Source organism: Carcharodon carcharias, chromosome 7, assembly GCF_017639515.1.
Source record: "Carcharodon carcharias isolate sCarCar2 chromosome 7, sCarCar2.pri, whole genome shotgun sequence".
NCBI classification, from domain to species: Eukaryota; Metazoa; Chordata; class Chondrichthyes; order Lamniformes; family Lamnidae; genus Carcharodon; species Carcharodon carcharias.
In genome coordinates, this window is record NC_054473.1 from 7,693,287 (window position 1) to 7,716,181 (window position 22,895).

The 22,895-nt window shown below is 47.2% G+C and overlaps 1 protein-coding gene across 1 annotated transcript; it reads left to right on the top strand.

Moving 5' to 3' along the window:
* Window positions 1-7,580: 7,580 nt before the first annotated feature.
* On the top strand, window positions 7,581-8,903 carry LOC121280345 (histone H2A). The gene has a single exon (XM_041192240.1). It carries the CDS (start codon window positions 7,792-7,794, stop codon window positions 8,170-8,172), a length of 381 nt encoding a protein of 126 aa, XP_041048174.1. The 5' UTR covers window positions 7,581-7,791; the 3' UTR covers window positions 8,173-8,903.
* Window positions 8,904-22,895: the final 13,992 nt, after the last annotated feature.

Genomic DNA, 22,895 nt, shown 5'->3' on the forward strand with positions numbered 1-22,895 from the left:
GGTAGTGGGCGGACAAACAGGTTTTCATGTCACATCATCCCAAGCCGGTCTCATTACTTGTGCATTTCCAGGAACCGACGCCGTTTCCATGGCTCTCATTCGCCCGCCTGCCAGCACCTCGTCACTTAATCACACCGGGCGCCATATTAAAAGTCCAGCTGTGCACACACATCTCAATGCTTTCAACCCACAACTACTGCAGGGAAGCTGTAAGATGTCCACAAAATACAAAAAGATTGCGGACCCCACATTTAGTGACGCGACACTGAAACACCTTTTGGACTCCGTAGAAGCCTGATGACCTCTATCCCCACTCTGGCCACAGGATGGGCGGCGGTGTGACCAACCAGGCTTGGTAGGTGATGGCAGTGGTGGTCAGTGCCAATGCTGCACAGAAGAGGTTGGCCATCCAGTGCAGAAAGAGGATGAATGATCTCATCCATACCACCAGGGTAAGGCAACCATCTCATCACTCTAAACTCACACACTCACACACCCATCACACACTCACTGGCATCTCACTCACTGTCATCTCAAGGGACATCACCACTCACTCTCACACACACACCCTCACATCTCCATCTGGCCTCATCTCCTCTGGAAACTGCCTCCTCAGCCCTCACCATCTTGAAGCCACTTGTACAGATCAACATGTGCCCCCACACACACCCTGGGATACCCTCCTTCCCCAGTACAGCCCTCATCTTGCAGCCTCTTCCCTTACCTGAGGCCACTTCTCCCCCTTCCTCAAGCAAGCCCCAGCCCTGCAGCTGTTGAGAAGCCCCCCCACATACGGCTGGTCTGGTAGGTAGAGACCTGCCCATGAGCCCCCCTATAAGTGATGTGGTGCTGCCTGAGAATCCTGGCGCTGATGACAGTGAGTGCTGCCTGAAACAAGGTAGGCAAACAAACCTCGAAGTCCCGGGTGAAGTGCAGCTCACCAGGTGCCCGTCTCTCATGTGCTGTTGTGAAACCCGCGAATCTGGGCGAACGATCCAGCGGTTGGGGGACGATTCCGGCGGGCAGGCTTAACAATGATATGCTGATGTATTATAATGAGGTTCCTGACATCGATGGTGGAGAACACAGCAAATGATCGCAAACTGGTTTCACGCTGTCGTGAAACTAATTGCACCATAGTCCGTTCATGTCATCGAACACGCCCAATGCCAACGGGCACAGAAAATCCCAGCCTCCTGTCCTAATACCTCCTCATCAGGTTCAGTGCCAAATTTTGTTTGATAATCATTCCTGTGAAGCACTTTGTGACATTTTGCTACATTAAGGGTGCTATATAAAATCAAGTTGTTGTTGATAGCCTTTTCTAGTCCTAAGTACATGAGTAACACTTACCCAATGGCACACAGTTAATTAATTAGGGGAAGGCAGTGGTGTAGTGTTATTGTCACGAGACTAGTGATCCAGAGACCCAGGGTAATGTTCTGAGAATAAAAGCAAAGAACTGCGGATGCTGGAAATCCAAAACAAAAACAAAAATACCTGGAAAAACTCAGCAGGTCTGGCAGCATCGATGGAGAAGAGCACAGTTGACATTTTGAGTCATCATGACCCTTCAACAGAACTAAGTAAAAATAGGAAAGGGGTGAAATATAAGCTGGTTTGGGGGGGGTGGTGTGGGTGCTGGGACAAGAAGAGCTAGGTAAAGGGCCAGTGATAGGTGGAGATAGCCAAAAGTTGTCACAGACAAAAGGACAAAGAGGTGTTGAAGGTGATGATATTATCTAAAGGAATGTGCTAATTAAGGGTAGAAAGCAGGACGAGCAAGGTACAGATAGCCCTAGGGGGAGTGGGGTGGGGTGAAGGAATACCAAAAAGGCTAAAAGATAGAGATAAAACAATTTTTTAGAAATACATTTAAAAATAATGGAAATAGGTGGGAAAAGAAAAATCTATATAAATTATTGGAAAAAACAAAAAGGAGGGGAAAAAACATAAAGGGGATGGGGATGGAAGAGAGAGTTCATGATCTAAAGTTGTTGAATTCAATATTCAGTCCGGAAGGCTGTAAAGTGCCTAGTCAGAAGATGAGGTGCTGTTCCTCCAGTTTGCGTTGAGCTTCACTGGAACAATGCAGCAGGCCAAGGACGGACATGTGGGCAAGAGAGCAGGGTGGAGTGTTGAAATGGCAAGCAACAGGAAGGTCTGGGTAATGCTTGCAGACCGACCGAAGGTGTTCTGCAAAGCGGTCACCCAGTTTACGTTTGGTCTCTCCAATGTAGAAGAGACCGCATTGGGAGCAACGAATGCAGTAGACTAAGTTGGGGGAAGTACAGGTGAAATGCTGCTTCACTTGAAAGGAGTGTTTGGGCCCTTGGACGGTGAGGAGAGAGGAAGTGAAGGGGCAGGTGTTGCATCTTTTGCGTGGGCATGGGGAGGTGCCATAGGTGGGGGTTGGGGTGTAGGGGGTGATGGAGGAGTGGACCAGGGTGTCCCGGAGGGAACGATCCCTACGGAATGCCGTTGGGGGGGTGAAGGGAAGATGTGTTTGGTGGTGGCATCATGCTGGAGTTGGCGGAAATGGCGGAGGATGATCCTTTGAATGCGGAGGCTGGTGGGGTGATAAGTGAGGACAAGGGGGACCCTATCATGTTTCTGGGAGGGAAGAGAAGGTGTGAGGGCGGATGCAGTGAAGCTCAACACAAACTGGAGGAACAGCACCTCATCTTCCGACTAGGCACTTTACAGCCTTCCAGACTGAATATTGAGTTCAACAATTTTAAATCATGAACTCTCTCCTCCATCCCCACCCCCTTTCTGTTTCTTCCCCCTCCTTTTGTTTTTTCCAATAATTTATACAGATTTTTCTTTGCCCACCTATTTCCATTATTTTTAAATGTATTCCCACCCATTGTTTTATCTCTACCTTTTAGCCTTTTTAGTATTCCTTACCCCACCCCACCCCCACTAGGGCTATCTGTACCTTGTTTGTCCTGCCTTCTACCCTTAATTAGCACATTCCTTTAGATAATATCACCACCTTCAACACCTCTTTGTCCTTTTGTCTGTGACATATTTTGTTTATCTCCACCTATCACTGACCTTTTACCTAGCTCTTCTTGTCCCAGCACCCCCCTCACCCCCCCCCCACCCACCCTTAAACCAGCTTATATTTCACCTCTTTCCTATTTTTACTTAGTTCTGTTGAAGGGTCATGATGACTCAAAATGTCAACTGTGCTCTTCTCCACCGATGCTGCCAGACCTGCTGAGTTTTTCCAGGTATTTCCGGTTTTATTTTTGTTAATGTTCTGAGGATCCAGGTTTGAATCCCACTATGCTAGGTAGTGAAATTTGAATTCAATTAAAAACCTGGAATTAAAAGTCTAATGATGACCATGAAACCATTGTCAATTGTCATAAAAACTCATCTGGAAGGAAATCTGCCACCCTTACCTGGTCTGGCCTACATGTGGCTCCAGACCCACAGCGATGTGGTTGACTCTTAAATGCCTGGAACCTACATGACATAGTTCAAGAAGGTTGCTCACCACCACCTTCTCAGGGGTAATTTAGGGATGGGCAATAATGCTAGCCTAGCCAGCGATGCCCACATCCTGTAAGTGAATTTAAAAAAAAGGTAACATGGCAGCAAAGCTCCCTGCTGTGCTATAATGGAAGAAGGCAAGGGGTGATGAAAGGATCAGTTTCACTCACCTACCCCCTTCCAAATGCTCTGATCCACATTCAAACAACTCAGTTGCTTATAAAGACAAATTTGTATTTCCCTTTCTCTGTATTCTCCTCCAGCTCCAGAAACCTCCCCCACCTCCTGAAAAGAATGCTCCAACTTCTGCCTCTGTGTCTCCTTCCCCGTGGCAGCCATGCCTTCAGCTACCAAGGCCCCAGATTCTGGAAATCCCACCATGAGCCCCTCTCTACCTCGTTCTTCAAGCTGCTTTGGCAGAGCCACCATTGGAATTGTTGGACATTAAAGAACAATATTCCTTCAGTTCACCTTCAACTATCCTGGGAGCCACATGATACAATGATAATGAAGTTTTTAAAAATTCGCTCATGGGTTGTGGGTGTCGCTGGCTGGGCCAGCATTTATTGCCCATCCCTAGTTGCCCTTGAGAAGGTGGTGGTGAGCTGCCTTCTTGAACGGCTGCAGACCCTAGGTACACCCACTGTTAGTGTGCCTCATTCCCCCCCCCCCCACCCCCATGGGGGCTCAAGGTCAGTGAATACATCTTCACATGACATCCCCCTACCCACTCATGCTGCTCACTCCCATCACTCACCCAGCAGCAGCTCCAAACACTCAGGACTCAGGCCTAACATCCAGATACTCCACCTCACCGTCACTCACCGTCCACTGATACCAGCCTCACACTAACTTCTTATTGCCTCCGCTCCAACTACAGGCATGTCACCCAGACACGGTACTGCACAATCACTGACAGTCTCCCCTCTTCCCTTACAAAATAGAAGGGAACCCAGTCATGATCCAGCTTCGGGTGGATGCCACCTCCGCTCCCCATGCTGCTGTCTCTCAGCAATACCCCGTTCATGATCCCACAACAGCCTCTATGCCCAGTGTCCTTCTGGTAGCCTATCAGCCAGCCCAGCCACGATACCAGCCGTGCTGAGGTGGTGCAGGCTGAAGCTGGCCCTCAGGGCCCACAGCTGCTTGAGAGAGTCCTGAGAGACCGACCTGCGATCTCCACCATGCTGCAGGCACTGAGCTGGGAACACTAGAACAGACCAAGGAACCTGCAAGAAAGCTACTTACGGTGTTCATACTGCATAGTCGTTCATTTTTGTTTTGGATATTTGGATGTGTTGTTGGTGAGATTTTTGCTGATTTTTTTTAAAAATCACAGGATGTTTGGCCAAGCGGAAGCTATGATGGGGCATCTTGGGTGGTCTTTTTTATTGAAACTGAAGACTAAGCAGATGCCCTGGAGGAAAGGGGTCCAAGATGCAACCCTCTCTCTCCAATACAGCAAAGTTCTCCTTAATCAATACTGCCACCCCTTTCCTGAACACCATGTATCCAGGGATATCTAACCCAGTCCTGCCCTTCTTTGAGCCTGATCCCTGTTATCACCACAACATCATATTTCCACATGGCAATCTGCACCTGTAACTCCCCAATCTTATTTACCACACTCTGTGCACACTAACTCTGATTTAGACTTTAGGAACAGCACCTCATCTTCCGACTAGGCACTTTACAGCCTTCCAGACTGAAAATTGAGTTCAACAATTTTAGTTCATGAACTCCCTCCTCCATCCCCACCCCCTTTCTGTTTCTTCCCACTCCTTTTTGTTTTTTCCAATAATTTATATAGATTTTTCTTTTCCTATTTCCATTATTTTTAAATGTATTTCCACCCATTGTTTTATCTCTACCTTTTAGCCTTTTTAGTATTCCTTACCCCACCCCACCCCCACTAGGGCTGTCTGTACCTTGCTCGTCCTGCTTTCTACACTTAATTAGCACATTCCTTTAGATAATATCACCACCTTCAACACCTCTTTGTCCTTTTGTCTGTGACATCTTTTAGTTATCTCCACCTATTACTGGCTTCTTATCCCAACAACCCCCCCTTAACCCAGCTTATATTTCACCCCTTTCTTATTGTTACTTAGTTCTATTGAAGGGTCATGAGGACTCGAAACATCAACTGTGCTCTTCTCCACCGATGCTGCCAGAACTGCTGAGTTTTTCCAGGTATTTCTGTTTCTGTTTTTGTTTCTGATTTAGACTTTATTACTTTCCCCTTACTCTGAATCCACCTAATAACTTACTATTTATTACTCTGGTGCTTTTAGTCTCTCCCAGTATTCAGTGCACTTTGGTATCCCTCGCTGATATTACCTCCTGGTTTCCATACCCCTGCCAAGTTAGTTTAAACACTCCCCAATGGCACTAGTAAATTGCCCTGCAAGGAACTCAGTCCCAGCTCTATTTAGGTGCAACCCTTCTGGCCTGTGCAGGTCCCATCTCCCCCAGAACTGGTCTCAATGTCCCAAGAATCTCAAACCCTCCCTCCTACACCATCTTTCCAGCCATGCATTCATTTGCTTTATCTTCCTATTTTTATACTCACTTGCACGTGGCACTGGGAGTAATCTAGAAATTGCTGCTTTTTGCAGTCCTGCTTGCTAATTTCCTACCTAGCTCCTGAATTTCTGACTGCAGGACCACATCCCTCTTTCTGTCTGTTGTTTGTTCCAAAGTGGACCAGGATTGTTGGCGGTTCAACCTCCCACCTCAAGGCTCCTCTGCATTTTAGGGGGAGATGGTGGCATTGTGGCGATATCACTGGACTAATAATAAGAACAAAGAACAAAGAAAAGTACAGCACAGGAACAGAGTCTTCAGCCCTCCAAGCCTGCGCCAATCATATTGCCCGTCAACTAAAACATTTTGCACTTCTGGGGTCCGTATCCCTCTATTCCCATCCTATTCAGGTATTTGTCAAGCTGCCTCCTAAACACCACTATTGTACCTGCTTCCACCACCTCCTCTGGCAGCGAATTCCAGACACTCACTACCCTCTGCGTAAAAAACTTGCCCTGCACATCTCCTCTATAGTTTTCTCCTCTCACCTTAAATCTATGTCCCCTAGTAATTGACTCTTCCACCCTGGGAGAAAGCTTCTGACTATCTACTCTGTTCATGACACTCATAATTTTGTAAACTTCTATCAAGTCGTAATCTAGAGACCTAGGAAAGCTAATGCTCTAGGAACATGGGTTCAAGTCCCACCATGTCAGTAATTAATAGGATCTAGAATATAAAGCTAATCTCAGTAACGGTGACCACGACAATTGTTGTAAAAACCCATCTGGCTCACCAATCCCTTTAGGGAAGGAAATCTGCTGTCTTCACCTGGTCTGGCCTACATGTAACTCCAGACCCACAGCAATGTGGTTAAGCTATCCTCTGAAATGCCCAACTCAGCTCAAGGGCAATTGGGGATGGGCAACAAATGCAACCTTGCCAGTGATGCCCACATCCCATCAATGAACTTTAAAAAGCAGCTCAATCACATTCTTGGCACCAGGGAGGCAACACTCCATCCTGGATTCACCTCTGCGGCCATAGCAACGCCTATTTATTCCCCTCACTATCGAATCCCGCATCACTATTTGTCTTCCAGTCTTCTTTGTGTCCACTTCTTGCAGAGTGCCATGGAACATTGTGCTCTCTCCCTTATAGATACCCGATAAATTGTTCGTATTTCAGGTTGCTGGCCTGCTTTCCGGGCCAGGAAACCAGGACTGTACAGGGAATAAAAGGGGAGGCGGAGTGTGAGAATACAACATGAAAAACAAGTGGATGAGAGTGTAATTTCTGGGGCTTTTTTTTGGTCTTCAAATACACGATGAACAGATGGTTTGGATGAAACAAGCCCCACCCCCAAACGCTAACCAAAGAACACTGAGGCTTCCCAATCCAATGAGATGTTTGCGTATGCAGCAATATGCAAATGAAGGATCCAAATGAACTCCAATGGAAGCGTTAGCTGGCCTGCACCTGACCAATCGCTGTGGCGTTTGTGACGTGTTGACGGGTTATTAATAAGCGGTGACGCCGCGGGGGGGCGGGGTTAATGCGGGTTCTAGAAGCTGCTCCGCTTGTTTGTTACATTGTAGCTGAAATTGATAAACCGTTACTTTGTGTTCCATTTGGAGCAGCAATTACATTGTAATCGACCCGTTACATTGTATCCGCCTTCTGTTACATTGTAATCGACCCCCGGCTACATTGTATCGACGTGGCTGTTCTTTCTATTGTATCCCGGAGCAGTGATTTAAGATGTCTGGACGAGGTAAGACTGGCGGCAAAGCCCGGGCTAAGGCCAAGTCCCGATCTTCTCGGGCTGGCTTGCAGTTCCCCGTCGGCCGTGTCCACCGTTTGCTGCGGAAAGGCAATTACGCCGAGAGGGTTGGAGCCGGGGCGCCTGTCTACCTGGCCGCTGTCCTGGAGTACCTGTCGGCGGAAATCCTGGAGTTGGCCGGCAACGCTGCCCGGGACAACAAGAAGACCAGGATCATCCCCCGTCACCTCCAGCTCGCCATCAGAAACGACGAGGAGCTCAACAAGCTGCTGGGAGGGGTGACCATCGCTCAGGGAGGGGTCCTGCCCAACATCCAGGCCGTGCTCTTACCCAAGAAGACCCAGACCTCTAAAAAATGAGGCAGTGCGGTTTGCTTTGTGAATGGTTTTGAGCAAGTTCTGATTTTTATTTTGGTTGGGGGGGGGGGTTATTAGGGGGATATATGAATGCAACCCATGGACCCAGTCTTTGATCTCTTTTATTTCATTGTACCGTTGATGTAACCGATCCCAAGAGTTTGGAAGACCGAGGAACTGTCCTACGGGAAACCGGCGCTAAAGACTTGGGGGTGGGGGTTGGGGGGTCAGAAAATCCGCTCCGCTTTGCGGATTCCGCCCGCCGGATTGACCATCTTGTGTTTTTGTGTTCGTGTGTTCGGTTTGTTTGTAGTTTGCGAGTCCGCTGGAAATGGTTCCGATGTTATTTAAATTTAATAAGACGCCGCATTGTCTCCGGGAGAAATCCTGTTTTGCATTCCGAGTTGTAGATGTATTTGCTTTTTGTCTCTCGTTTTTTTTTTCGTAAAGCTCTTTCAGCCAAGAAATGGCCGAGTGACTGTACCCGAGGCTGAGAGCGCTGGTGGACTTCAGAGCCATGTATTAAGATTCATTTTTCCTCCTATTTTCGTTTGACTTTCCAATACGGGGTCTAGTTCCTACGAAAGGAAATGACTTTTGTTTTCTTTTGCAGTTCGATGGATCTTTATCCCAGTTTTTTTTTGGAAAAGCCAATGGGAATCGGAGATGTTTAATGTATCTGTAGTTTTAGCACTTTAATCGCATCCAGTGTTTTGGAACTTTTATTTGTTTGCCGGGGGGGTGGGTGGGGGTGGAATACTTGGAATAAAATTTATGAAATGCGGTGCTTGGATTTCTGATTTTTTTAAGGGAGTGGAAGAAGAGACGGGTTTCTCCGTGAGCACCACTGGGTCGTTCAGGGAAACGGAAAAGATTTGCAATTCCACAGCCTCGGGACGTTAGTCCCAAAGCGATTTACAGCCGATGAGGTGCTTTTGAAACGACTTTATACGAAATGAGCCAGTTTCACACTGAGACTGCAAAGAAATTATGACAGAATGTGTGTTTTTTTTTTAAATGTGATCTTGGATAAATATCTACCAACACAGCCGCGAGAACACTTTATTTCCACCCCCCCCCCCGCCCCCAAAAAAGGGCCGAGGGGAATCCTTTGTGCCCACCGGAGGAGGCGATAATGTTTATGGAACCCTCCCTCAGTGCAGCCCCCCCGTATTTGAGTTTGGTTTGAGATGAGGAAGAACAAATCCCCTCAGGCTGGTGTAGTGAGGGGGATATAGGCAGATGGACAGAATGGCAAAACCCCTCCTTGCTTAGGTTTACTTGGGTAAATGAAACTGAGCAGATCCTCTAACTGTAGGGAGGGTGATTCAATCCTTTTCCTAAAAAAAGAGAGTAAAATGCAGATGTCACCAAAAACCAGTCCGAGATGAGGAACCCGTATTGTGTGAGGGGAAATAACAGATGTCTTTCCCTGAAATCGACTTAAATCTACAAAGCAGTTATCAGATTTCTTGAAGTTTCTTGTTTGTTACATGTAACAGTTTTAATTTGTTCCTTATGGTATATTTTACCCTGTAGGTTTTTACCTTGTGGTGTTGGTGCTGTGTAAAATCACATTGTAGTAAGTAATGATTTGGAATTCTCCCAGAAGAGTGAGCTTTCAGAGTCCCAGTCATTCTCTCTTCTCTCCCCCACCCCCCCCCCCCCACCCCACCCCACCCACCATAGATTGATTTTTCACAATCTCAGTTTGTTACTAAACCCATTCAGAGCTTGTGTGTATCAGTCACTTCCCTTGTCCCTCGCTGGGTTTGAGAGTCCAGGCTAATTTGTTTCCATTCCTACTTTAGGCAGCACCCCCTCCTTCAGTTAACGAACAAACACTTTGTGCTGTGTGACAATCCACATGTAGCTCAGTCCAGCTTCTGGCTGCATCTAAAGAACAGACACATTATAAATGTGGAGCAAGAGCAGGGAGAGTAAATGTTGGAGGGAGGCACCAGATTGAAGGGGCTGAATGACTGTGTGGTTAATGCTTTAGGTTAAAGTCAGTTCATATTCTGAAGGGCTTTCTGGGGAAAGGTGGTGGCTTTGGGGATATGGGGTCAAATCCAACCACAGCAGCTGGTGGAATTTTAAAAATTAAATCAACTTTCAAAAAAAAAACTGCAATATAAAGCTATTCACCATGATAACTATAATTTGTTGTAAAAACTCATCTGGTTCAGTAATGACCCTTTAGAGAAAGAAATCCACCATCCTTACCTACATGTGACTCCAGACCCACAGCAGTGTGGTTGACTGTTGCTTGCCCTCTGGAATGGCCCAGCAAGCCCACTAGAGATGGACAACAAATGCTGCCTCACCTGATGACACACTCGTCCCATGAAATAATATTTTATGCTGTTGGTTGCCAGATGCTGGCTAAAATACTTCAGCTGACTTGAGTGCAGGGGCTACAATCCCTCTTCAAATCAGGGTTTTGCAAAGAATGGGGGAATCACACTTATTTGCAGTGTTTTTCCTGTCTTAATGACCATAAACAACTGGGCTAAGTGAAGGAGCCTGAGAAATAGAGATTATAAACTGAGTGATTTCCCAGCAGGTTAGCTGACTCTTAAAAACGATTAGTGGTTTTGTTCACTCTTGGACTAGTCAGTATTGTTCATTGGACATGTAGTATAAGGTTGGGAGCTAGGGCTAGGGGCTGCATTAGTGTAAGTAGAGTCCCCCAGAGGTCAGTACTTAGACCACTGCTTTTTTTCGTCTATAGTAATCTCCTAGACTTGGGTGTACAGGCCACAATTTTAAAATTTGCAAGTGATACAATAGTGGAAGTATTGTGAGCTGTGAGGAGGATAGTGATAGAATTTCAAAGCATAAGGAGAAGCTGGTGGAAATGAGGCAGATGAAATTTAATGCAGAAGTGTAAAATGATACCTTTTGGTAGGAAGAGTAGGGAGACACAACATAAAATAAAGGACACGATTCTTAAAGGGGTTGTGGGAGCAGAGGGACCTTGGAATATGTAAGCACAGATCACTGAAGGTGGCATAACAGATTGAGGAGTGGTTAATAAAGCAGGTGGCATCCTGGCCTTTATCAACAGGGACATGGAGTACAAAATGCAAGATTATAATCTGTGTAAAGCACTGGTTCAGCTGCAACTAGGGCTTTGTGCCCAATTCCAAACGTCACACTTTAGGGAGGATGTGAATGTGTTGGAGCAGGTGCAGAAAAGACTCAAGAATGGCTATATTGGTGAAGCTGGGACTATTCTCTTCAGAGAGCAGAAGGCTGAGAGGAGATTTGATAGAGGTATTCAAAATCATAAGAGTTGATAGGGGGAAACTGTTGCCATTGGTGGAAGGATTGAGAGTTAGAGGGTGCGGATTTAAGGTGATTGACAAATGAAACAGAGACGACATGAGAAAAAACTATTTTACGCTGTGACTGGTTAGGTTCTGGAACGTGCTGCCCGAGTGTGGTGGAGGCAGTTTCACTCATTGTTTTCAGAAGAGAATTGGATCATTATCTGAAGAGACAAAATTGCAGGGCTACAGGGAGTGGGATTAGGTGAATTGCTCTTGCAGAGAGCCAGCACGGACACATGGCCTGAATGGTTTCCTGTGTTGTAACCATTCTATGATTCAATTCTGTTGACTAGTCTCTCTTAACCCATCCCACCAAGATCATTAATCAAAGCAAACCAGATGATAGGAGCTATTTTTATAGGATAGAATTAAGTACAGAAGTTATGTGAAACCTTTATTCAGCCCTGCTTTGACCTTGTTTAGAGTACAGTGCATGGCTCTAATTTGCCATGTTGTAAAAATGATAGAGGCACTGGAGAGGGTGCAGAAAACATTTATTAGGATGGTAAGGTGAGGTTATATCAGTCAGGAAATGTTGAACAGACTGGGTCTCTTTCTTAAAGAGAAAGCTGAGGGTTGACCTAACAGGTCTCTTGAATTGTGAAATGTGCTGGTAAAATAGAATGTTTCCACCACTTGAGAAGAACAGAACTAGAAATAATCACCAAGAAATCAAATAGGGACTTCAGAAGGAACTTCTTTACCCAGAGAGTGATGTGAATGTGGTTGAAGTGAATAATATTGATGGATCTAAAGGGAGGCTAGATAAGGGTTAGAGGGTTATGCTGAGACAGTCAGATGAGAGGAAACACAAACATGCCAGTCTGGACTTGGGCTGAGTGGTTTGTCTCTATACAATTGCACTCAATCATTGTGGGTCAACCATGGATGTCCATTGAGTTGGTCCATGATTCTGTTTGGCAAAGGACTGTAGTGATTTGCCTTCTGCAGTATGACTGACCAGGAAACTCTCCCATTCTCATATTGGAAGGATTTACTGGTTGATAATCAACCTGTTTGGCTACATCACAAACACACCTTCTGTGACCATGAAGTCCTGAAGTGGGACTTCAACCCAGAGCTCCTGGCCCACAGATAGGAATGCTACCCACCGCACCATCAAATCTCACTGACTTAGATGTCATGATCATCAAATTGCCTGCTCACACTTGCTGTGGCTGCTTGATTTCAGAGCCATATCTGCGTTACGCTCCATACCCTCACTCTAGTCTATCCCTGCAATTTTCACAGTAAAAAGAAAGGTGCCTGTATTTGTCTTTAGAAAAAAATGCCCCAAAGTTCTTCATAGGAGAGAAGCATGCCCTCAACAGCTTCCCATCAAACACCCCCAGGACAGATACAGCACAAGGTTAGATACAGAGTAAAGCTCCCTCTACACTGTCCCCATCGAACACTCCCAGGACAGATACAGCACGGGGTTAGATACAGAGTAAAACCCCCTCTACACTGTCCCCATCAAACATTCCCAGGACAGGTACAGCATGGGGTTAGATACAGAATAAAGCTCCCTCTACACTGTCCACATCAAACACTCCCAGGACAGGTACAGCACGGGGTTAGATACAGAATAAAGCTCCCTCTACACTGTCCCCATCAAACACTCCCAGGACAGGTACAGCACGGGGTTAGATACAGAGTAAAGCTCCCTCTACACTGTCCCCATCAAACACTCCCAGGACAGGTACAGCACGGGGTTAGATACAGAGTAAATCTCCCTCTACACTGTCCCCATCAAACACTCCCAGGACAGGTACAGCACGGGGTTAGATACAGAGTAAAGCTCCCTCTACACCGTCCCCATCAAACACTCCCAGGACAGGTACAGCACGGGGTTAGATACAGAGTAAAGCTCCCTCTACACTGTCCCCATCAAACACTCCCAGGACAGGTACAGCACGGGGTTAGATACAGAGTAAAACTCCCTCTACACTGTCCCCATCAAACACTCCCAGGACAGGTACAGCACGGGGTTAGATACAGAGTAAAACTCCCTCTACACTGTCCCCATCAAACACTCCCAGGACAGGTACAGCACAGGGTTAGATACAGAGTAAAACTCCCTCTACACTGTCCCCATCAAACACTCCCAGGACAGGTACAGCACGGGGTTAGATACAGAGTAAATCTCCCTCTACACTGTCCCCATCAAACACTCCCAGAGCAGGTACAGCACGGGGTTAGATACAGAGTAAAGCTCCCTCTACACTGTCCCCATCAAACACCCCCAGGACAGATACAGCACGGGGTTAGATACAGAGTAAAGTAGTGGTTGTGGGTTTGGGAGATGCTGTCTAAGGAGCCTTGGTGAGTTCCTGCAATGCATCTTGTAGATGGTACACACTGCTGCTACTCTGCGTCAGTGGTTTGTGGATGTGGTGTCAGTCAAGTGGGTTGCTTTGTGGGTGTACCTACACCACATGGACTGCAGCGGTTCAAGAAGGCAGCTCACCACCACCTTCTCAAGGGGAACTAGGCATTGGACAAAAGCCTGACTTGGTGAATCGAACTGCCTTTTAGAAGTGTTAGAATGATATGAGTGCCCAGCTAAGTTTACAAACATCTTTTTCCTACAGCATGTCAGGCAGTGCAACAACACATAAATGATAAATCTATGCTGTGGCTCCACCGCAGATCCCTTTCCTGCCAAAACAGGTGTCAAACAGCATGTGTCATTGGATCAACACTATTCTCAAACTTGCTTGCAGCTACACTGCAATTTACTGTTGACAGCATCTCCTCACATATGGTTAAACTTTTCCCACTGATGGTAAACCCTTCAACCTCAGCTGGCTGATGGCCAAAACCAAGACAAGATCCACTTCCGTAATAGAATTACAGTATGCTGATGGTGCACAAGTTGGTGCTCACTCTGAACAAGAACTGTAACAGATAGCTGATGTACAAGAACTGTAACAGATAGCTGATGTAGTCACCACAGCCGAGGACTTGCCCTGAATACCAGGAAGACCAAAGTCCTCTACCAGCCCACACCAAATGAATCAAATCCAACTCCTTCAGCTGAAACTCATGGCGAAATGTTGGAAAATGTCCCTCACGTCCCATATTTTAGAAGCTATTTAATCCCAAAAAGCTGACATTGATGAAGAGACCATCGAATTCAATGTGAAAGTTCAGCCTTTGGTAAATTACATACTCGAGTTTTCGAGAATCGCGATATCAAATCCAACAATAAACTGAAAGTCCATCATGGATCGCCCCACGTTTCTCCGTGCTGCTGAATCTTGGACAATTTATAGACGCCATATCAAGGCCCAAGAACAACATCATCTATGCTGCTTTAGAAGGATCCTGCAAATTAAGTGGGAGGACAGAAGAACAAACACGAGTGTCCTCCTGGACACAGACATGCCAGGTATAGGGGCCATGATAATCTCACATCAGCTGAGATGGATGGGATGGGTCATCAGGCTGCCTGATTCAAGACCTGCCCAAACAGGTGCCCTACTCAGAGCTATGCCAGGGAGCCCGTTCACACAGGGCCCAGAGGGAACGTCACAGAGGTCTACAGCACAGAAAAAGGCCCTTCGGCCCATCGACTCTGGGCCAGTCAAACAAGTACCTAACTGTTCTAATCCCATTTTCCAGCACTAGGCCCACAGCCTTGTAAGCCATGGCATCGCAAGGGCACATCCAAATACTTCTTCAATGTTATGAGGGTTTCTGCCTCTACCACCCTTTCAGGCAGTGAGTTCCAGATTCACACCACCCTCTGGGTGAAACAATTCTTCCTCACATCCCCTCTAAACCTCCTGCCCCTTACTTTAAATCAATGGCCCCTGGTTATTGATCCCTCCACCAAGGGGAAAAGTTCCTTCCTGTCTACCCTATCTATGCCCCTCATAATGGTGATTCATCATCAAGAGTGGTGTCAGCATCTTCCAATGAACAAGAGCAGCGACTGAGAGAGGACAGCTGCTCGAGCCAACAATCCACCATTGCCTGTACCAGCCAACAACCAATGTCCTGACTCTGGGAGAGTCTGTAAAGCCAAGGTAGGGCTCATTAGTCATTGGCAAACCCACAGTCAACACTGACATCTTACTTAAACCCAGTCATTGGCAAGAAAGAATCCTCCTCAATTGGCAATGAAGATGAGAGGACCAGGCTTAGTTGTGAAGACTTCAACAGCTGAGTAGCCACTTTACTGAGTAGTCACTGAGTAGCTGAGGCTCACTTTCCAGATTCAGGCACTTGGGAGAGTTACCTGTGGTCAGAGGGCTGTACCTTAAGGAGAGCACACAAAGCTGAGAGAAACTATAAAAGGAACATTTTTCATTACAAGTCAAACTAAGAATGTTGATTATTGGCAAAGGCTTGAAAAGGTAGCGCAGAATCCTGGGATTGGAAATGTTCTGGGAGAACCCAATCCTCATAATTAGTCCCCTTAGGAACAACACTGACCCTCAGAGTGAGCCAGGAATAACACCGACCCTCAGAGTGACCCAGAAAACACACTGACACTTAGAGTAACCCAGGACCAAACTGACCCTCAGAGGGGCCTAGAAATTATACTGACCCACAGAGTGATCCAAGAGCCACACTGACCCTCAGAATGACCCAGGAATAATACTGACCCTGAGAATGACCCAAGAACAACACTGACCCTGAGACTAACCCAGGAATAATCTGACCCTCAGAGTGACTCAGGAGCAACACCGACCCTCAAAGTTACCCAGAAAAAACACTAACCCTCAAAGTGACCCAGGAATAACACTGACCCTCAGAGTGATCCAAGATTAACATTAACCCTCAGAGTGAACCAGGAACAACACTAACCCACAGAGTGGACCAGAAATAACACTGACCCGAGGAATAACATGGACCCTCAGAGTGACACAGGAATAATACTGACTCTCAGAGTGATCCAGGAATAGTACTGACTCTCAGAATGACCCAAGAACAACACTGAGCCTTAGAGTGACCCAGGAATATCACTAAACCTTAGAATGACTCAAGACCAACACTGAACCTCAAAGAGTCCTAGGAAGATACACTGACCCTCAGAATGACCCAGGAATAACACCGACCCTCAGAGTGACCCAGAAAACACACTGACACTTAGAGTGACCCAGGACCAAACTGACTCTCAGAGGGGCCTAGAAATTATACTGACCCACAGAGTGACCCAAGAGCCACACTGACCCTCAGAATGACCCAGGAATAATACTGACCCTGAGAATGACCCAAGACCAACACTGACCCTGAGACTGACCCAGGAATAATCTGACCCTCAGAGTGACTCAGGAGCAACACTGACCCTGAGTGACCCAGGAATAACACTAACCCTCAGAGTGACCCAGGAATAACACTAACCCTCAGAGTGACCCAGGAATAACACTGACACTCAGATGGCCCAGGAATAACACTGACCCTCAGAGTGACCCAGGAATAACACTGACCATCAGAATGACCCAAGAACAACACTGAGCCTTAGAGTGACCCAGGAGCAACATTGACCCTGAGAGTGACCCAGGAATAATGCTGACCCTCAGAGTAACCCAGGAACAACACTAAGCCTTAGAGTGACCCGGGAATAACACTGACCCTCAGAATGACCCGGGAATAACACTGACCCTCAAAGTGACCCAGGAATAACACCGACCCTCAGAGTGACCCAGAAAACACACACACTTAGAGTGACCCAGGACCAAACTGACCCTCAGAGGGGCCTAGAAATTATACTGACCCACAGAGTGACCCAAGAGCCACACTGACCCTCAGAATGGCCCAGGAATAATACTGACCCTGAGAATGACCCAAGAACAACACTGACCCTGAGACTGACCCAGGAATAATCTGACCCTCAGAATGACTCAGGAGCAACACTGACCCTGAGTGACCCAGGAATAACACTAACCCTCAGAGTGACACAGGAATAAAACTGACTCTCAGAGTGGCCCAGAAATAACACTGACCCTGAGTGACCCAGAAATAACACTGACCCTCAGAGTGACCCAGGAATAACACTGACCCTCAGAGTGACACAGGAATAACACTGACCCTCAGAGTGACACAGGAATAATACTGACTCTCAGAGTGGCCCAGGAATAGTACTGACCCTCAGAATGATCCAAGAACAACACTGAGCCTTAGAGTGACCCAGGAGCAACATTGACACTGAGAGTGACCCAGGAATAATGCTGACCCTCAGGGTAACCCAGGAACAATACTGATCCTCAAGATGGCCAAGTATTAATGCTGACCCTGAGTAGGGAATATTGCTGACCCTCAGAATGACCCAAGAACAACACTGAGCCTTAGAGTGACCCAAGAGCAACACTGACCCTGAGAGTGACCCAGGAATAATCTGATCCTTGGAGTGACACAGGACAAATACTGATCCTCAGAGTGACCCAATATTAACACTGATCTTCAGAGTGACCCAGGAATAATGCTGACCCTCAGAGTGGCCTAGGAACAATACTGATCCTCAGAGTGACCCAGGAGTAACACTGACCCTGAGAGTGACCCAGGAATAATCTGACCCTCAGAGTGACTCAGGACCAACATGACCCTCAGAGTGACCCAGGAATAACACTGATCTTCAGAGTGAACCAGGAATAATGCTGACCCTCAGAGTTACCCAGGAACAATACTGATCCTCAAGATGACCCAGTATTAATGCTGACCCTCAGAGTGACCCAGGGCCAAGCTGACTTTCAGAGTGACCCAGAAATAACACTGGCCCTAAGAGTGACTCAGGAGCCACCCTGACCCTCAGAGTGAACCAGTATTAACTCTAACCCCCAGAGTGACCCAGTATTAATACTGACCTTCAGAGTGACCCAGGAATGTGAACTGATCACAGTGAGGCAGTGTGGATCGGTAAAGAGTAAGTCATGCCTAAGAAAGCAAGTTGAATTTTTTGAGGAGGTCACTAACATGGCAGATAGATCAGTGTCTGTAGATATTATTTATATAAACATCTCGAAAACATTCCACATTAGTTAGCTATCTAGGCGAGCAGATGGAAAAAGGCATTGTTTAGTGGGGGAAGATACAGAGAATAGGGATAATGTTTGAAGACACCGATTGACAGGATGTGAACAGTGGTGTCTCTGTACTGGGGCCTCAGCTTTTCACTCAATAAACGACTTGGTTGGAAGAATACAGATCCAGATAATAATGTTTACTGGCTACAGTAAGCTAGGCAACAGAGTAAATATGGTAGACGGGAGCAGAAAGTTACAAGGGAACTAAAGGTCATTCTGGCACCAATGGAATGATTTTTCTGGCGTTAGACAACAAATAGGGATTGGTTAGTGTAGCAGGTGTGTGTCATTGGACAGTAAAGTAGAGGTTATGAGTTCAAATCCCATCAAGTTGGGAAAGAAGAATTCAATTTTAAAAATCCGGAGATAAGCAGCTGTCAGATTATTGTAACTCGTTCACTGCTGTCCTTCTCCAGAAAATAATGTGCCATCCTTTCAAGATCTGACCTCCGTGTTACTCCAGTCCCACAGCAATACTTAACTCCCATCATCAACTCCCATAATCAACTATCATCTTAACTCGTCTAACAAGCTCAAAGTTCTAGCATAAACTACTCATTCTGAGCAACCACCACATTCACCAAATTCAATTTCATGAGATACTATGATGGGATTTTAACTCATGAACTCTTATCACATCTTCCCCCATGGTTGGATAGCCTGCTGGCATTCGCTCCCTTGGTTAACCATAACTTGCATAAATATAGTGCCTTTAAATATGGCAAAAATATCTAAAACTACTTCACAGGAGTGTAATCAGATAAAATCTGGCACCAAGACACAGAAGGAGATATTAGGGCAGGAGACCCAAACCTTGGTTAAAGAGGTAAATTTTAAGGAATGTCTTAAAGGAGGGAAGTGAAGTAGAGATGGGGAGGGGGACGGAATCCCAGAGCTTGGGGCCCAAGCACCTGAAGGCACGGCCACCAATGGTGGAGCAATTAAATTGTGGGATTCTCAAAAGGCTGGGTTGAGAAAATGCCGGTACCTCAGAGGGATGTGAGGCTGGAGGAGATCACAGAGGTAGCTGGGGATGAGGTCATGGAGCGATTTGCAAGCAAGAATGAGAATTTTAGAATTCAGCCTTTGGTTAAGCGGGAGCTAATGTAGGTCAGCGAGCACAGAGGCGATCAGTGAAAGGAATTTCATGTGGGTTGGGACGAAGGCAGCAGAAATTATGATGACATCAAGTTTACAGAGGGTGGAATGTGGGAGGCCAGCTGAGAGGGCATTGGAATAATCAATTATAGAGGTGCCAAAGGCATGAATGAGGGTTTCGGCAGCAGATGAGCTGAGACGGGGGTGGAGTCTGGCGAAGTTATAGAGGTGCAAAGAGGTGCTCTTTAGTGAGATTCCTGAGGAATGATGGCTGCCTGGGTGAAGTTCCATTGAGTGATACACTGACAGGCTGCATCCCAGTGAGAACTGGCAGCTTCAGTAAAGGAAAGGAGACAATTAAAAGCAAAGTGTGACACTGAGCCTCAATTCCATATCGTTCCCCTGACCCAACTAACCCCATTGTAGCTCCCATGTTGAAGGTGTCAGGTCAGATATCTCCCCTCCCTCCACAATGCGGGCCCAGCCAGCAACACCCACATCCCACAAAAGAATGAAAAAGAACTCTCACTGGGATACAGTTCCACACACACTGACTCTCACTGGGGTACAGTTCCACACACACTGACTCTCACTGGGGTACAGTTCCACACACACTGACTCTCACTGGGGTACAGTTCCACACACACCGACTCTCACTGGGTTACAGTTCCACACACACTGACTCTAACTGGGTTACAGTTCCACACACACTGACTCTCACTGGAGTACAGTTCCACACACACTGACTTTCACTGGGGTACGGTTCCACACACACTGACTCTCACTGGGGTACAGTTCCACACACACTGACTCTCACTGGGGTACAGTTCCACACACACACACTCTCACTGGGGTACAGTTCCACACACACTGACTCTCACTGGGGTAAAGTTCCACACACACTGACTCATTGGGGTACAGTTCCACACACACTGACTCTCACTGGGGTACAGTTCCACACACACTGACTCACTGGGGTACAGTTCCACAGACACTGACTCTCACTGGAGTACAGTTCCACACACACTGACTCTCACTGGGGTACAGTTCCACACACACTGACTCTCACTGGGTTACAGTTCCACACACACTGACTCTCACTGGGCTACAGTTCCACACACACTGACTCTCACTGGGGTACAGTTCCACACACACTGACTTTCACTGGGGTACGGTTCCACACACACTGACTCTCACTGGGGTACAGTTCCACACACACTGACTCTCACTGGGGTACAGTTCCACACACACACACTCTCACTGGGGTACAGTTCCACACACACTGACTCTCACTGGGGTAAAGTTCCACACACACTGACTCATTGGGGTACAGTTCCACACACACTGACTCTCACTGGGGTACAGTTCCACACAAACTGACTCTCACTGGGTTACAGTTCCACACACACTGACTCACACTGGGGTACAGTTCCACACACACTGACTCTCACTGGGGTACAGTTCCACACACACTGACTCTCACTGGGGTACAGTTCCACACACACTGACTGTCACTGGGTTACAGTTCCACACACACTGACTCTCACTGGGGTACGGGTTCCACACACACTGACTCCCAATTGGTTACAGTTCCACACACGCTGACACTCACTGGAGTACAGTTCCACACACACTGACTCTCACTGGGATACAGGTTCCACACACATTGCCTCTCACTAGAATACAATTCCACACGCACTGACTCCCACTGGGGTACAGTTCCACACACACTGACTCTCACTGGGGTACAGTAACACACACACTGACTCTCACAGGGATACAGTTCCACACACACTGACCCTCACTGGGGTACAGTTCCACAAACACTGACTCTCACTGGGGTACAGTTCCACACGCACTGACACTTACTGGGGTGCAGTTCCACATGCAATGACTCTCAATGAGATACAGTTCCACACACACAGATATTCACTGGGGTACAGGTCCCACACACACTGACTCTCACTGGGGTACAGTTCCACACACACTGACTCTCACTGGGATACAGTTCCACACACACTGACCCTCACTGGGGTACGTTCCACAAACACTGAATCTCACTGGGGTACAGTTCCACACACACTGACTCTCACTGGGGTACAGTTCCGCACACATTGACTCTCACTAGGGCACAGTTCCACATGCACTGACTCTCACTGGGGTACAGTTCCATACACACAGAATCTCACAGGGATACAATTCTACACACATTGACTCTCACTGGAGTCCAGTTCCACACACAATGATTATCACTGGGTTACTGTTCCACACACACTGATTCTCACTGGGGTACAGTTCCACACACACTGACTCTCACTGGGATACAGTTCCACACACACTGAATCTCACTGGGATACAGTTCCACACACACTGACTCTCACTGGGGTACAGTTGCACACACACTGACTCTCACTGGGGTACAGTTCCACAAACACTGACTCTCACTGGGGTACAGTTCCACACACACTGACTCTCACTGGGGTACGGGTTCCACACACACTGACTCTCACTGGGTTACAGTTCCACACACACTGACTCTCACTGGGGTACAGTTCCACACACACTGACTCTCACTGGGTTACAGTTCCACAAACACTGACTCTCACTGGGGTACAGTTCCACACACACTGATTTTCCCTGGGTTACGGGTTCCACACACACTGACTCTCCCTGGGGTACGGGTTCCACACACACTGACTCCAAATTGGTGACAGTTCCGCACACGCTGACACTCACTGGAGTACAGTTCCACACACACTGACTCTCACTGGAATACAGGTTCCACACACACTGACTCTCACTAGAATACAATTCCACACACACTGACTCTCACTGGGGTACAGTTCCACACACACTGACTCTCACTGGGGTACAGTTCCACAGACACTGACTCTCACTGGGATACAGTTCCACACACACTGACCCTCACTGGGGTACAGTTCCACAAACACTGACTCTCACTGGGGTACAGTTCCACAAACCCTGACACTCACTGGGGTGCAGTTCCACATGCACTGACTCTCACTGGGTTACAGTTCCACACACACTGACTCTCACTAGGGGTACGTGTTCCACACACACTGACTCTCACTAGGGGTACGTGTTCCACACACACTGACTCTCACTGGGATACGGGTTCCACACACAGTGACTCTCACTGGGATACGGGTTCCACACACACTGACTCTCACTGGGATACAGTTCCACACACACTGACTCTCACTGGGGTACAGTTCCACACGCACTCAATCTCACTGGG